Genomic DNA, 13,748 nt, shown 5'->3' on the forward strand with positions numbered 1-13,748 from the left:
CCAGTATGAAAATTTCTAGTTTTATTAGTGATTAGGTGATGTAAATGTGATGGTTATATATTAAGAACAATTAGTGTTGTTAAATTGGCCCATTTGATAGGTTCTAACCCTAACCCATGTGGGTTGGGGCCAAAAAAGTTTACAGGGCCAAAACAATATTTTATTGAAAAAACTTACACGGATAAAAACCTCCAAAGCCCTATGGGTCAAGGTCATCCCATGAGTCTTTCTTTTTACCAAATTTCTAAAACAATCAAATGCAGACATCTCTAATATCACTCAATCATTTCATGATTAGAAGTACCAAAACAACAAGCTTACAAGGAAAAAAATTAGCACAACCAGTTACTACAAATATGCACTTTCAAAAAGAATTCATGCATAACTAAATACATCACCCAAACAAAGGAAAATATGCCACAAATCTGCATCAGTGTTAAGAAAAGAAAACTTAGTATTCAAAACGGTTTCTTTAATTGTTATGTTAAACATAATTTTCCTCCATCAGCTTGGTCCATCCAATGAGTACTCCAGTTTCTTCCAGATCAAGTCCTTATTAGCAAATGCACCTTTTATTTTTAAAATATTTTTCTAAATTTTTAATAAAACCTAATAACTTCTCGCGTTCACCAATTAAGATTTTTAATAACTACTTTTTATTTTCTATTTTAAATTAAATTTTAAAATTATTAAAATACACTTAGATTTAAAGTTGATTTTCTTTTTTAATATAAATATTTTTGTAACCTAAAACTTAGTACACTTTGCTAAAATGTATCAACTAATATAATATATATATATATATATATATATATATATATATATATATATATATATATAATTCTTTGCCTGTATTATTATGTAATTGCTTTTACTTTAAAAGTTAACCCTAAGAAACTAATTTATATAATAAGATTTATATCTAATTATATATTATAAAATTATGTAATATTTAGTAAAAAAAGTAGATGTTGACAAACCAGGGACATATTTTCTTATGTAATAGAGCACTCTGAAGCAGTGATTATGGTATTGACTTTGGCAGAGATGTGGTAACAGAAAGGGTGTGTTTGGATGCAGAAAAAGCTTGACAGAATAAGAAATCTGTTATATAAAAGTGTGAATCTTTAAGCATGAACTGAAATGAATGACATCTTTTTCAGATGCAATGAACTCCTGAATCAGCAGTTTTGCGATGATGATGATGATGAGAGAAAAAGGGTATTCATATTTACTTCATATTAAATGTAGAAGAAATTGTTTGGGATAAGATTGATGAAGAAATGATAGCTTTCACTTTTCCAATCACATTACCATCATTTGCAATCACACGTCACATAGATTTCTGTGCAAATGTGATGATGGTGGGAGGATGGGGCACGTAATGGCCATCATCACCCATGGCCCCATCTTCTTTCTGCCACCAATACAGATTCTTTCAGGAAGCTGCAAACATGTTAGTCTTTCTTCCTCTCTTCTATCCTGTAAAAAAAATATATACTTTTTTCACACATAAAATTTTTATATTTATTTAACATTATTTTATTTTTTACTTTTTTCTTTTTCAGAAAATACAAAAATTTACTTTTTTTTATAATTATTTTATTAATATATTATGTATCAAATCAATGTAAAATATATCTTCGAACCATTTTCCTAACAAAATTCTTCTAAATCTTTATCACATGTTTTTCCTGCTCCCATGTGTCTGCCTTCCAATTATTTTTCTTCCTTTCTTATTTCATCTGTCTTCTAAAGTACAAACATTTATAAATTAAACCACTATGACAATATTTGTATTATTATATTTAGGATTTAATTTTTATATATACTTTTTACTTAACGAAGTCTTTATAATTTTATAAAAATCCAGTCTAATCTCATATTTAAAAAAAAAATCAATATGATCATTAAATTGATACTAAAATTATTTAAAAAGTGTAACGTATTAAAATTTGAGTCTATTATAACTTTGAAGGTTTTGGATTTTTAAAAACATTCAATATGATAGCTAAAACCATTTGAAAAGTATAACGATTTTTTTTTCACCTTCCACCACTTTTCTGTGACTTCCTCTGTCATAAACGTTTTTTATAGATACAAACAAAGTTTTACAAGAGATAAAAAAAAATTGAATATAAATTTATATATACATAAATGCATTAAGAGATATTTTAAGGTGATATAAAAATAAATTTTATATGTATGTCGAACTTCTCCTAACAAAATTAAGTTATTATTTTGTGTTCTAAAATTTTGGAAATTAATAGGACAAATTTTATTTTCTCTGTACTAAAAATAGACAAGTGTGTGGAATGGAAATAAGAATATACGTTGAAAGAAAAACAGACGAATCATTAAATATTAATTATAGAAATATATAATTGAAGATTGACACGCAAGTTGTTTTAAATTATTATGTATACATAAGTAAACTATTTAACAGTGTTTTAAACATGTGAATTATGTATATATACATGAGTAAAATATTTAATAGTATTTTAAACATGTGAATTAAAACAGGAACTTTTAAATTTAAGGAACTGAAAAGAAACTTATCTAAAATTTGAGAAATTAAAAATATTTTTTAATTAACGATTCTGCTTTTCTTATACGGTAAAAATTTAAGATGATTCACATTTTCTTTTTTGAGTTAAAGAAGAATTCTGAAGTCATTTTTTAAAAAAGAATATATGAATCACACAATCTAAAAAATTTTCTTATGAAAAAATAGTTTCCAGAATACACAATTTGAAAAAAATATTTCGTATTAAAAAATTAAAAAAATCTTTAGGATTATATGACTGAGAAGTCAAAAATGACTTTAAAAGTATACGGAAACTTTTTTCATGCAAAATTTGATTTTTGGATTATATAATTTGTAAGTAAATTAATTTTCAGATTGTACAATTAAAAAATAATATAAATTATTTTTAATTATAAAAACTAGAAAAAAAAATATATAGCAAAAGATAATTTTCAAATTGCACTGTATAATATATGAAGAAAGAAAATATGGAGGTGCGAGAGAAATTTTTTTCTATATTACCTAATACGATTTTGGGCTTCATAATATCTTTTATTTCCGTTCATGAGTCAGATTATCCTTTATGGCCCAAAATTGTTTTAAGCATTTCATGCTCGGCTGAGACTTTCTGCACCCCATAAAATTTTTAATCTCCATTCAACCTCACAATTAAATACTATTAAAAATCCTAACTATTTAATTTTTCTTCTTCCATGAGCGTCACACCTCCCATTCCAAATCACCATCACCTCTCTATCTCAAAATCATCGTCACCTCCCTAGTCTCCAAATCACCATTTTTTCTTTTTCTTTTTTCTTTCATATTGCATTATATATCAATGTTTTCATGAAAGAGTTTTCTCCAAGGTTTTCTACATTTTTTTTTTTTGCATTCTTTCGTATAGAAACTTTTGTATAATTTTTCATGGTGAGGGCTGATGAGATGATGTATATAATTTAAGCAATATATTATATTTTCTTATTTTCATCCTTAGTCCAAAAGTTGAAGTCTTTTTCAACTTTGTATGCATAAGGAATATATGGTTCATATATATAGCATACCTTTATCAATTGATTCAAGAAAGATTTTTATTTTAATTTTTCAAAGTGTATAATTTTCTCCAATAAATAAGAGTAGTTTGAGAGATATTATTCATGGTGCGATCTTTTAATTCATTAATTTTCGAATAATGAAATGTGATGTTAAAATAGATACTACTAATATTTATCTTCCAAGAAGAGAGTTGAATTGATTTTTCAATAAATTTGAATATTTTAATCTATAAAATTGGTTTTAAAACATCTTTAATTAATTAACATGTGTATTGTAGAATGCTTAGTTTTTGAAACCTTTACAATTATCAAGATACTAAAAGATGATGAAAGAAAGAACAAGAAACACCAAGTTTTATACTGGCTCGATTATTTAAGAATATATATCTAATTTCTAGCATGAAAGAAAGAACAAGAAACACCAAGTTTTATACTGGCTCGATTATTTAAGAATGTATATCTAATTTCTAACAACCTTAGTTAGAATTCTACTAAAATATCAAAGAGTTAGGATGACAAGATTTGTCTATGTAAAACATACACTCTAAATATATAAGAACTTGAAATATATTGTAAGATTCTCAACAAGATAATACTATACACAATTAATCTAACTTATCACTCAATTAACAAAAGATATGAAATGTATATACTTGTATATGTGCATATTTAACGTCTCAATCCTAAGTCAAGCAAGAAAATCTTGGAACCAATATCTAATTTTCTTTGAATTTTAATGAAAACTTGAAAATTCAGTTTAATCTCTCCAAGAACTCTCTGATATTTCTTTCTCTTATTTTTTTATTTTAAAAATCGTAACTAAAAATTAAAAAGAAGCTATTTTGTAAAGACAATTTTGTTTACTAATGATGAATTATAAAAATAACATAATCAATTAATGTCTTTTAACTTTAAAAACTTATAATGTGTTTTCTTTTAATCAACTAGATTAGTAAGCTAATCTATTAATACAAATAAATGACAAATATATAATTTAAAATGAATCATTTTAATGTCAAAACTAATCTTAATTTATTATGTTGGGATTAATTTGATTTTAAAATGTTTTAACTTAGTTTACAACATTTATATCAACAAACAACTAAAATACTTTATCGATTATTCTATTAACCAAATCTGATTTAACACTAACGATCACATATTTGTACCGATTTTTTCTCTAAACATCATAAAAACAACATTTTTTTTTTTTACTTAGTATATTCCATTAGACAAAAAAAATGTTGAAATAGTCATATTTTCTCCAATTTAAGGCTACGGAAATAATGGTAATGATTAAAATATTTATGAATATCTTATATTTAAAATACTTTACAGTCTACATTTTGTACATAAAATAAAGAATGGGCATGTTTATAAAAAAAAATAAAATGAATGCATATGTTGATAAGAATGAAGTGCATATCTTGGGCAGAATTTGAGGTGTTTGTGGACAAGATGAAGACATATACGGTGGAAGTGTCCCTCTTTTCCACCAATAATGAACAAACTTCCAAATCACTTTTTCTCTTCATTCAATAATCAATATCTTAATAGCTATACACCATATTCACCTGGGAACTGGAGACCCAGACAAACATGCCATCCAACCATCAAATCTATAACTATATCATCTTTCCCACTAAATCATATATTTTAATCATCATACTTCCTTAAATTAATTAAGAGTTAAATATGTTTTTAGTCCTTATATTTTGGAGGCGATTTTAGTTTTAGTCCCTCTTTCAAACTAAGGTACAATTTAGTCCTTCAACTTTAGAAAACTTTGGTATTAGTCATTTTTACCAAATTTTTTTAACTCTATTTGTTGTTTCAAATGCGTTTCTCAGTTAACATTGAAGCAAAAATGTGTCAAACAGTGTAAACAATCTAAATGCTATAATGAAACGTGTTTGAAACAACAAATAAAGTTAAAAAAATTTGGTATAAATGACTAAAACCAGAATTTTCTAAAGTTGGAGGACTAAATTGTACTTTAGTTTGAAAGATGGACTAAAACCAAAATCACCTCAAAATATAGGGACTAAAAACATATTTAACCCATTAATTAATATGGCTTAACAGTAGAATCGTAACATGCATTTCCTAATGTTGTTTTTACAAGAGAAGAAAGAAAGATCGTATTCTTCTATTTCTAAAACTTATATCCTATAATTCGCCAGCGAGCAAGCAATACCAAGTACTACACAAATTCTTTAATAGTTTTTAATTAATAGAATATTCAGAATTTTATGGAATAAAAAACTGTGTAAGAAAGAAAAATCAAAGCAATTAGAGGATCGTTGAAAAATTGTAATTATTTAAGTACATTCGATTGCTTAATTAGAGTAATATGATACGTATGCCCTCATGTCTTGTTTGTATTTACAGACCCAAAAGAGCCTGTGTGGAAAAGCTCGGAAAAACAAGCCTGAAAAGGTACTTGGAAAAAGAAAAAAAAAAAACTACAAAATTATATAATTAATTATGTTTTTATATAGTTAATTATAGATAATATTAAAATATTTAGACATAATTAATAGTTATGCCATATAATCAGTTTGTCATAAACATTTTACGTATATTCCATGTCACAAATAATTTATTAATTTTTACATTTTTATTATCATAGTAACTAAAAAAACATATTAAAACAATAAAACAAAATAATTAATAATGTAAATAATCTTAATATGTTATATATATATATATATATATATATATATATATATATATATATTATCTACACTCTTAATATATCTCAAATTTTTACTATTGAGTATTTTCATAGGCAACACTCACTTTATAATACATAATCATAATAAATGAAAATGACAATAAAAAATAGGATAAGTTAACATATTTTAAAAGAAGGTAACCATTTGTAAAACAAACATGTTAAAAGATCACTTCCTCCAAATTTCATTTCATATCTCATTCCAACATATATGCCTTATCACTCAATTCATATAGAAATCATTCATTAATGCAGAAAGGGTTTTAGACGTCTGTTATTTTGGGCTTTTAATGTTAGATCCTAAACCAATGTCTCTGTGGGTAACGTTAATGAGACATCAGACTCTATAAGTCAGACGTCTATATAAACGTCAGACTATATAGGTCAGACGTCTATATAGAGGTCGGACTCTATAAATCAGACGTCTAAAACATCGTCGTATTTGATTGAATCTTTCTCTGCTTGAGGCCTCTCGAGTTGTTCTTGGCTCATGGCGATTCGAGTTTAGAACTTTATATTTTAGTTGAAGAGAATGGATTGTATGTTTTTTTTTGTATTGAATGGTTTTAAAAATATAGTGGGGGGAATTTGAGGAGTGCAAAACGCAAGAGATCACTGCCCAAGAACGCTGCCCGAGGACACGAGCAAAACTGCACCAAAACCTAATGAAAACGCATTTTAATCGGTTCAAATGAAAGATAATTCACAAAAAGTAATGTAATCATAGTAAAAATAATTTTAAACGGTGCAAAAGTGAGAAAACGAACTTGAAAAATGTAGCCCGTGGAGAGAAAACGCGAGGAAGATGATGACAATGAGTGCACATAATTGTTGCCTCGCATTCGTAGTGTTGTAATGCAGAAATTTAGAAGTCGCTTCTCCTATAACAAACTTTTATAGACGTCAGTTCCTCCACAATAGACGTCTAAATGGCTTTAGAAGTCGGAGTGGCGGGATTAGACGTATAAATGAAGTCAAAAAGTGATTTTTTAAATTTCTAGTCTGAGTATTTAGAAGTCGGTTCCCGCCATAACAGACGTCTATAGACGTCGGTTCCCCCCACAACAAACGTCTAAATGGCTTTAGAAGTCGGAGTGGCAGGGTCAGACGTCTAAATGGAGTCAAAAAGTTACTTTTTAAATTTCTGGACTGAGTATTTAGAAGTCGGTTCCCCTCACAACAGACGTTTAAATGGCTTTAGAAGTCGGTTACTAGGGGCACCGACGTCTAAGTCAACTTTTCATCTACCCTGTCAGGCATATAGACGTAAGTTACATGAGGCGCCGACGTCTATAATCGTATATAGACGTTGGGGTGGCGGGAAGAGACATCTATATGGCGAAAAAAACGACTTTTCACCTACCTGACAAGCCCGTAGACGACGGTTAGGAGGGGAGGCGGGGGGTGACGTCTATAAAATTATAGACGTCGGGGACCCTCCTAACCGACGTCTATATGACCAACTTATTTACGAAAATACAATCGGTCAATAATTTACGTTGGATATTTTGTGGTCCTACGTCTAGTGGGTGACATTAAAGGCTAATTTTGCACTAATGATTATTAAAAATTTAACTTAAAAATTTTATACATATCATACTATCTTTCATTCATATAACATGTTTGAAACGATTCTCTTTCACACCAATTCAAGTTATGAGAACCTTTATTGAATCCCGCCACCTAGATATAAACCACATAACATGGTAGCTACATTCACATATCATATATTATCAAGCAAACAATATCGGTAGATTATGAAAAATGTCCTAACTTGACTCAATCACAAACACACACACACAAACACCTTGGATTTGATATCTAAAAATATTTTTCTCTCACTCAGGGAGCTCACAAACTCGTCTAGCACGTCCACAAACTCGTCCAGCAAGATGAAATTAATAGTTTTAAAAAACTTTAGCTCAACCAACAATCTATCGATGAACTACTCCATGGTGGTACACTCATCCAATGAGTCTTGACTCACTCAATAACTAGAAAATTTTTACCAAATTATTTTTAATCAACCAAAAAATTGACAAGTCCAATAAATAAGTACTAAAGCAAATTCAAACAATATCACCCAATGATACTAGACTTACTCAATGATCCAACCACCCTAAGCCCTGTGGATTTTTCACAAAATATTTTGGCTTAGTGAGGGTTTTTCTCGCCAATGACCTAAACCCTTGGGAATCTTTTTAACAAAACTCACCCAACAAGTAGAACGACTTGAGTTTTCTGGATTTAAAATTTTGTCACTTTCACTCAATAATTGATGGGTTCATCAAACAAGTTTGCATAATTTAAAATACTTGACATGTACATGAATTTGATTTATTGGCTCTAATTGGTGTTTTTATCTATTTTACAAGTCATAATAAATACAATTGAGTTCCAAAATATAATACCATGAATTAGTTTAACTAAACTAATATACATATATTTAATTTATTTCTCAATCACATAAAATCATTGAAGTCAATATATCATAATAATGTTCAACAAAAATCAATCATCACAACTATACACATCTCATTACAAATTTCATTCAGATCATAGTATCATGTCATATAATAATCAATGAACAAATTAACTAGTTTCTTTTATCTGTAGTGAGTCTCTAACTTAACTATGTTATAAGAACACTAATTCTCACATAATATCTTACATGTACATAAACAAATCAAATCAATTATATAATCATATCCTAATAATTCAAGTCAATAAAAATCATTTTCATCTTTCTTTGAACTTTATGCAAAAGTCTTCCAATATATACATACAAAACTTCTAAAAGTTAACTTAAAAAATGGATAAAAATGAATTTATTCAAAATAATTTTTTTTTATCAAACTAGGACGGAAATTCTATATATCAATACTCTTATAATATACTCTGATATTCAAACATGAGTATATATACTATCTATAATTTTTTTTAAGAATTTGAATTTTGATAATAATGTTGTTTACTTTGGAAAATTCCATACGTTCTTTTGTTTTTGTTCTTAAATTAAAATTATATATGTGACAAGCAATTTTTTTTATTCAAATAATACAGGGAATTTTCACAAACCCAAAAGTGAAAAAAAAAAAACAGAAACAAAATTTTGAAGTTGAAATCCCAAACAGATTAGCGAATACATAATAAATTAATTATTGACACTCATCAGCACTCACTGGATAATGTTTGTTAAATGATCCCAATGATATCCTCTTCATTGAAATATCCTGTTTAATTATTTTTAAGACCCCTTAATTTGAGTCTAGATTTTCATTTTAACAATTAAATTAAATGATATCTTTATTTTACCAAAAATAAAAAAAAGGATAATAATATTTAGACAACATTTTTTTTTTGACAACATCTGAATATTAATTACGTGTCAATTTGTGATTGGTCAAAAATTACTTTACAATAATATTTATGATTATTATTATTGATTCTGGAATAACTTTTTACCCATCATAAATTGACATATAATCAAAGTTAAAATATTCTTAAAAAAATATTGTCTAAATATCATTATCTTAAAAAAAATTTCCCATCGAAAGTAAATAAGTCACCAAAACTATTACTTAAGGATTAAGGCGCAGTTGAAACATCATTGTCAATCTAGCGTAGGTGATCCTACTCAGCAGCGCACGCGCCAAAACACTTTTTTCTATCACGCACCAAAACATAAGTTATTTGTATGGCTAAATATTATTTAGTTCAAAACTTTCATCTGGAATTAAAATTAGTTTATGTTTGAAATTTTAATATATTTTAGTATAAAATTTTGATATTTGGGTTAAAATTATTATATTTATTTATTTTTAAAATTTAAAGAGTAAAATATATTAAAATTTCATAAAAAATTTCTAATTTCGTGATATGTTTAACTTTAATTTTTTTATATTTTTCTTGAAATTATACATTATATAATTGTATAAGGTACTGTCAAATTTATTATATATTAAAAAATTAACTAATATTGGAAAGAAGAAATGTAGTATAATTAGAAAAAAAAAGACTAACATGTAATTCATCCCATCAATTTTTTCTAAAATCCTTATCACTGTTGCATTGAGTGACATAAATACTCCACACAATAATTAAGATTGAAAAACATAGCTAAACATATTTAGTGAGATAACTATTACCATATCAATCTAACGTTTACAAAAGAAAAATTAACTCTACCTAAAAAAATATTGAAAGACATAATTTTGATCAACTAATTTAATCTAACTTAAATCAAAAGTTTTTTAAAAAACTTATGCAAGTAATACAAATAATTAGCATTAATCAAATACAATATAAACGAAGAATCATATATTTAGTTCTCATAATATTTTTTATAATAAATTTATATATTTATTAATAATAATAAGTTTAAATGAAAAATTATTTGAGAGAATTCTATAAAATTGATGTTAATAAAAAATTAAATTAAGAATCATGGATATAATTTTTACATTTTACGCTGATAATAAAGTATATAAATATTTTTATAATAAAAATTAATTTAGTTTAATATATTAAGGCAATATAAGCTGTGAAAATAGTATAACGCTATAGAACGTGCGAGTGGTGGTGGAAAAGTCTTGACACCTCGCGGTAACTGTATCTAAATAAATTCACCATTCATGGTAATTGAACAATGACGAAGAAAAATAAGTTTTTGTTTTATAACATAACGACGTGTAAATGAGGTTAGAATTATTGTTTCTGTGGATATTAAGAGAAAGAATGATCCTTTACATTTTGTCTACAGATTTTTCTTTCTATTTTATTTTTCTGTAAAAGAAAGAAATGTTTTCGTATTGCATCGTATATATCCATATAAACTGAAGCTGCGTCCCTCAAATCTTGCAACTTTCTTTCTTGGTTCTCATTTTATCTATTTATCTCTCTAGAATTCCAGAGAGAGAAAGGGGAGAGATCAAAGTAGTGCAGCAGTTCAACTGATGAATGAAAGATTGATTATCTATCTCTGCTTTTGAATTTCCAATTCATGTTCTCATTTCCCCTCTCTTTTCCATTTCTGGGATTTTTCTCCCTCCCATCAATTTGATTGATACTCGTTTTCACATTCAAACAGTTGTAGAAAAAAGTTATGTTTTTCTTGTTTCTTTTCTTGGTCTTAAATGTTGCAGCCAACATGGTCATGAGCACCAGAAGAATATGAACAAAGTGGGGTTTGCTGAGAGCTATGTTCATTGGATGGATGACTGACACGACATTTTTCCAGAAATGGAATCATCTTAGGAAGGTATAAGTTAAAAAAAAAAACAATTAAAGAACAATTTCACCTTGTGAATTTGTTGTCTTTAAGGTTCATCGTATTTTAGCTCCAAACTCACCTAATTCACATGGGTTGCGCGAGTTCAAAGCAAAAGCCATGTCGGTGCTGCAATGCTCCGAGAAGCTACTCAATGCACGTCCATCATCCACCTCAAGCAGAAGGCGATAGCTACCATGTTGTGGCACTCACTTCCACAACACTGGGCACTCTCAAACTCAATTCCCCTGCTTCAACTCAAAACTTTACTGGGAATTGTGATCACGATTTCAATATTTCCAATGGGAAGGTGAGTAACACTAAAAGTTTAAGGTTTGATAATGAAATGTTTGTCCAAAGGCTGGAGGAGAAAGAGAAGAGTTCAGTATCTGAGAAAGAGAGAAAAGACGAGTTCTCAATAGGGTTAATCGAGGCTAAGACTTGGTCCAACATGATTGAGCAAAAGTTGCCAACAGTTTTTCCAAAGACCCCAATTAGAACACCGCCCGGTGAGCCTGAGACAATCAACACATGGGAACTCATGGAAGGCCTTGAAGACACCACCAATTTCCGGTCGCCGAGTCACTACCGGAGCTTCTCTTTTGATGCCAATGGTGACAATGTTGATGAGGGAGATGTGGATGCTGATCCACCCAAAATGAGTGTCGTTGCTTCTCCAAAACCCATGTGGCTTCTGATGACTGAGGAGGAATCAAGACTGAACTCTGCAATCTCAGATTTTGATCCTGAATTGATTTCCTCATTCAGGAAGTCCTTCCAACATCTCTCTCCGGATAGTCCCTTCCACCTTCGACCGGCGTCGAGTGATGAAGAGATGCAAGGAACTAAAAGGGAGTCCCCATTTGCGGATGATGTTAATGTCGGTGATCCATGCGGAAAGTACAAGGTGGTGTTGTACTTCACGAGCTTACGCGGCGTGCGAAAGACTTACGAGGATTGCTGCCAAGTGAGAATGATTCTGAAGGGATTGGGAGTGAGGGTGGATGAGAGAGATGTATCCATGCACTCAAGGTTCAAGGAAGAGCTTAGAGAGCTATTGGGTGATGGGTATGGTGGTTTAGTATTGCCAAGGGTGTTTCTAGGGGACGACTACATTGGTGGAACAGAGGAAATTCAGAGGTTGCATGAAGATGGGAGGCTCGAGAAGCTTTTTGGTTGTTGTGAGAAGATTGAGGACAGAGTCGGAGGTGATGGAGGGGGAGTGTGTGAGGCTTGTGGTGATATAAGGTTTGTTCCCTGTGAAACCTGTTCTGGAAGTTGTAAAATTTACTATGAAGGAGATGAAGACGAAGAAGAATATGTTCATGGTGAGTTGGGAGAGTGTGGATTCCAGCGTTGCCCTGATTGCAATGAAAATGGACTAATTCGTTGCCCCATTTGTTGCTGTTAGTTCCAAACTTTGAGGTACTGAAAACCAAATTTTGAGTTTTATTCTTCAGGGCATTTTGCACTTTGTCAGATTTTCTTGTAAAGTCAAGTATTTTATAAGCAGTGGAAAGTGAACAACGTGTTATAAATCAGTGTAGTTTCAAATATAATATATATACACTATTTTCGTTTTTTCTTCTGTACAGAAGTTGCCTCCTTGCAAAATCCAGAAGAAATGTAAGAGAGAATTATAAAGCAAAGCTATATAGTTATTATCATATGCATTCTTCATATAATATTCTACTTTACCACAATTTCAAAGATGCAGTGTTTGAGAGTTAATGCGTTGAGGTCTTTGAAGCATTCTAAGCCAAGAGTTGAACCTGCCGTAAGCCAATTGCATAATGCATTTGTGGATGTGGGGTTTATGAGCTCCATGCAATATCATACTTGTAATATTTTTGTTATCAAATATTGACCAAAATCCATCCATCGGTAGCACATCTTTTGTAGTCCGTGAACCATTTTTTAAAGTTTCAAATAGTTTATTCATTCTTTGCTCTGTTTTCTTCTATTTTGAAGTGATCGTTTTCCAAGCATCCAAGCATCGTTGCACGTTGTCTATGTTACATATAAAGTCAAGCTAAGTGGGGCGTAGTGGGTGGACATAATACATAGCCTAGGTCAACCCAGTAGAGACTTTTTTAATCGAGTCAAATCATGTTTCTTTGGATGGAAAAGCACTGTATTTAAATGTGCAGTATCCTTTTATAA

The 13,748-nt window shown here is 29.2% G+C and overlaps 1 protein-coding gene across 1 annotated transcript; it reads left to right on the forward strand.

Annotated features, from left to right (window-relative positions):
- The first annotated feature begins 11,085 nt into the window (after positions 1-11,085).
- LOC106758706 (uncharacterized protein At3g28850-like) lies at positions 11,086-13,393 on the forward strand. The gene has a single exon (XM_014641666.2). It carries the CDS (start codon positions 11,677-11,679, stop codon positions 12,994-12,996), a length of 1,320 nt encoding a protein of 439 aa, XP_014497152.1. The 5' UTR covers positions 11,086-11,676; the 3' UTR covers positions 12,997-13,393.
- The last annotated feature ends 355 nt before the right edge of the window (positions 13,394-13,748 follow it).

The sequence above is a fragment of the Vigna radiata genome, chromosome 4 (assembly GCF_000741045.1).
Source record: "Vigna radiata var. radiata cultivar VC1973A chromosome 4, Vradiata_ver6, whole genome shotgun sequence".
Classification (NCBI taxonomy): Eukaryota; Viridiplantae; Streptophyta; class Magnoliopsida; order Fabales; family Fabaceae; genus Vigna; species Vigna radiata.

Excerpts from the sequence above, each read along its gene's own strand:
- LOC106758706 (XM_014641666.2), top strand. The coding sequence starts at position 11,677 with ATGGGTTGCGCGAGTTCAAAGCAAAAGCCATGTCGGTGCTGCAATGCT.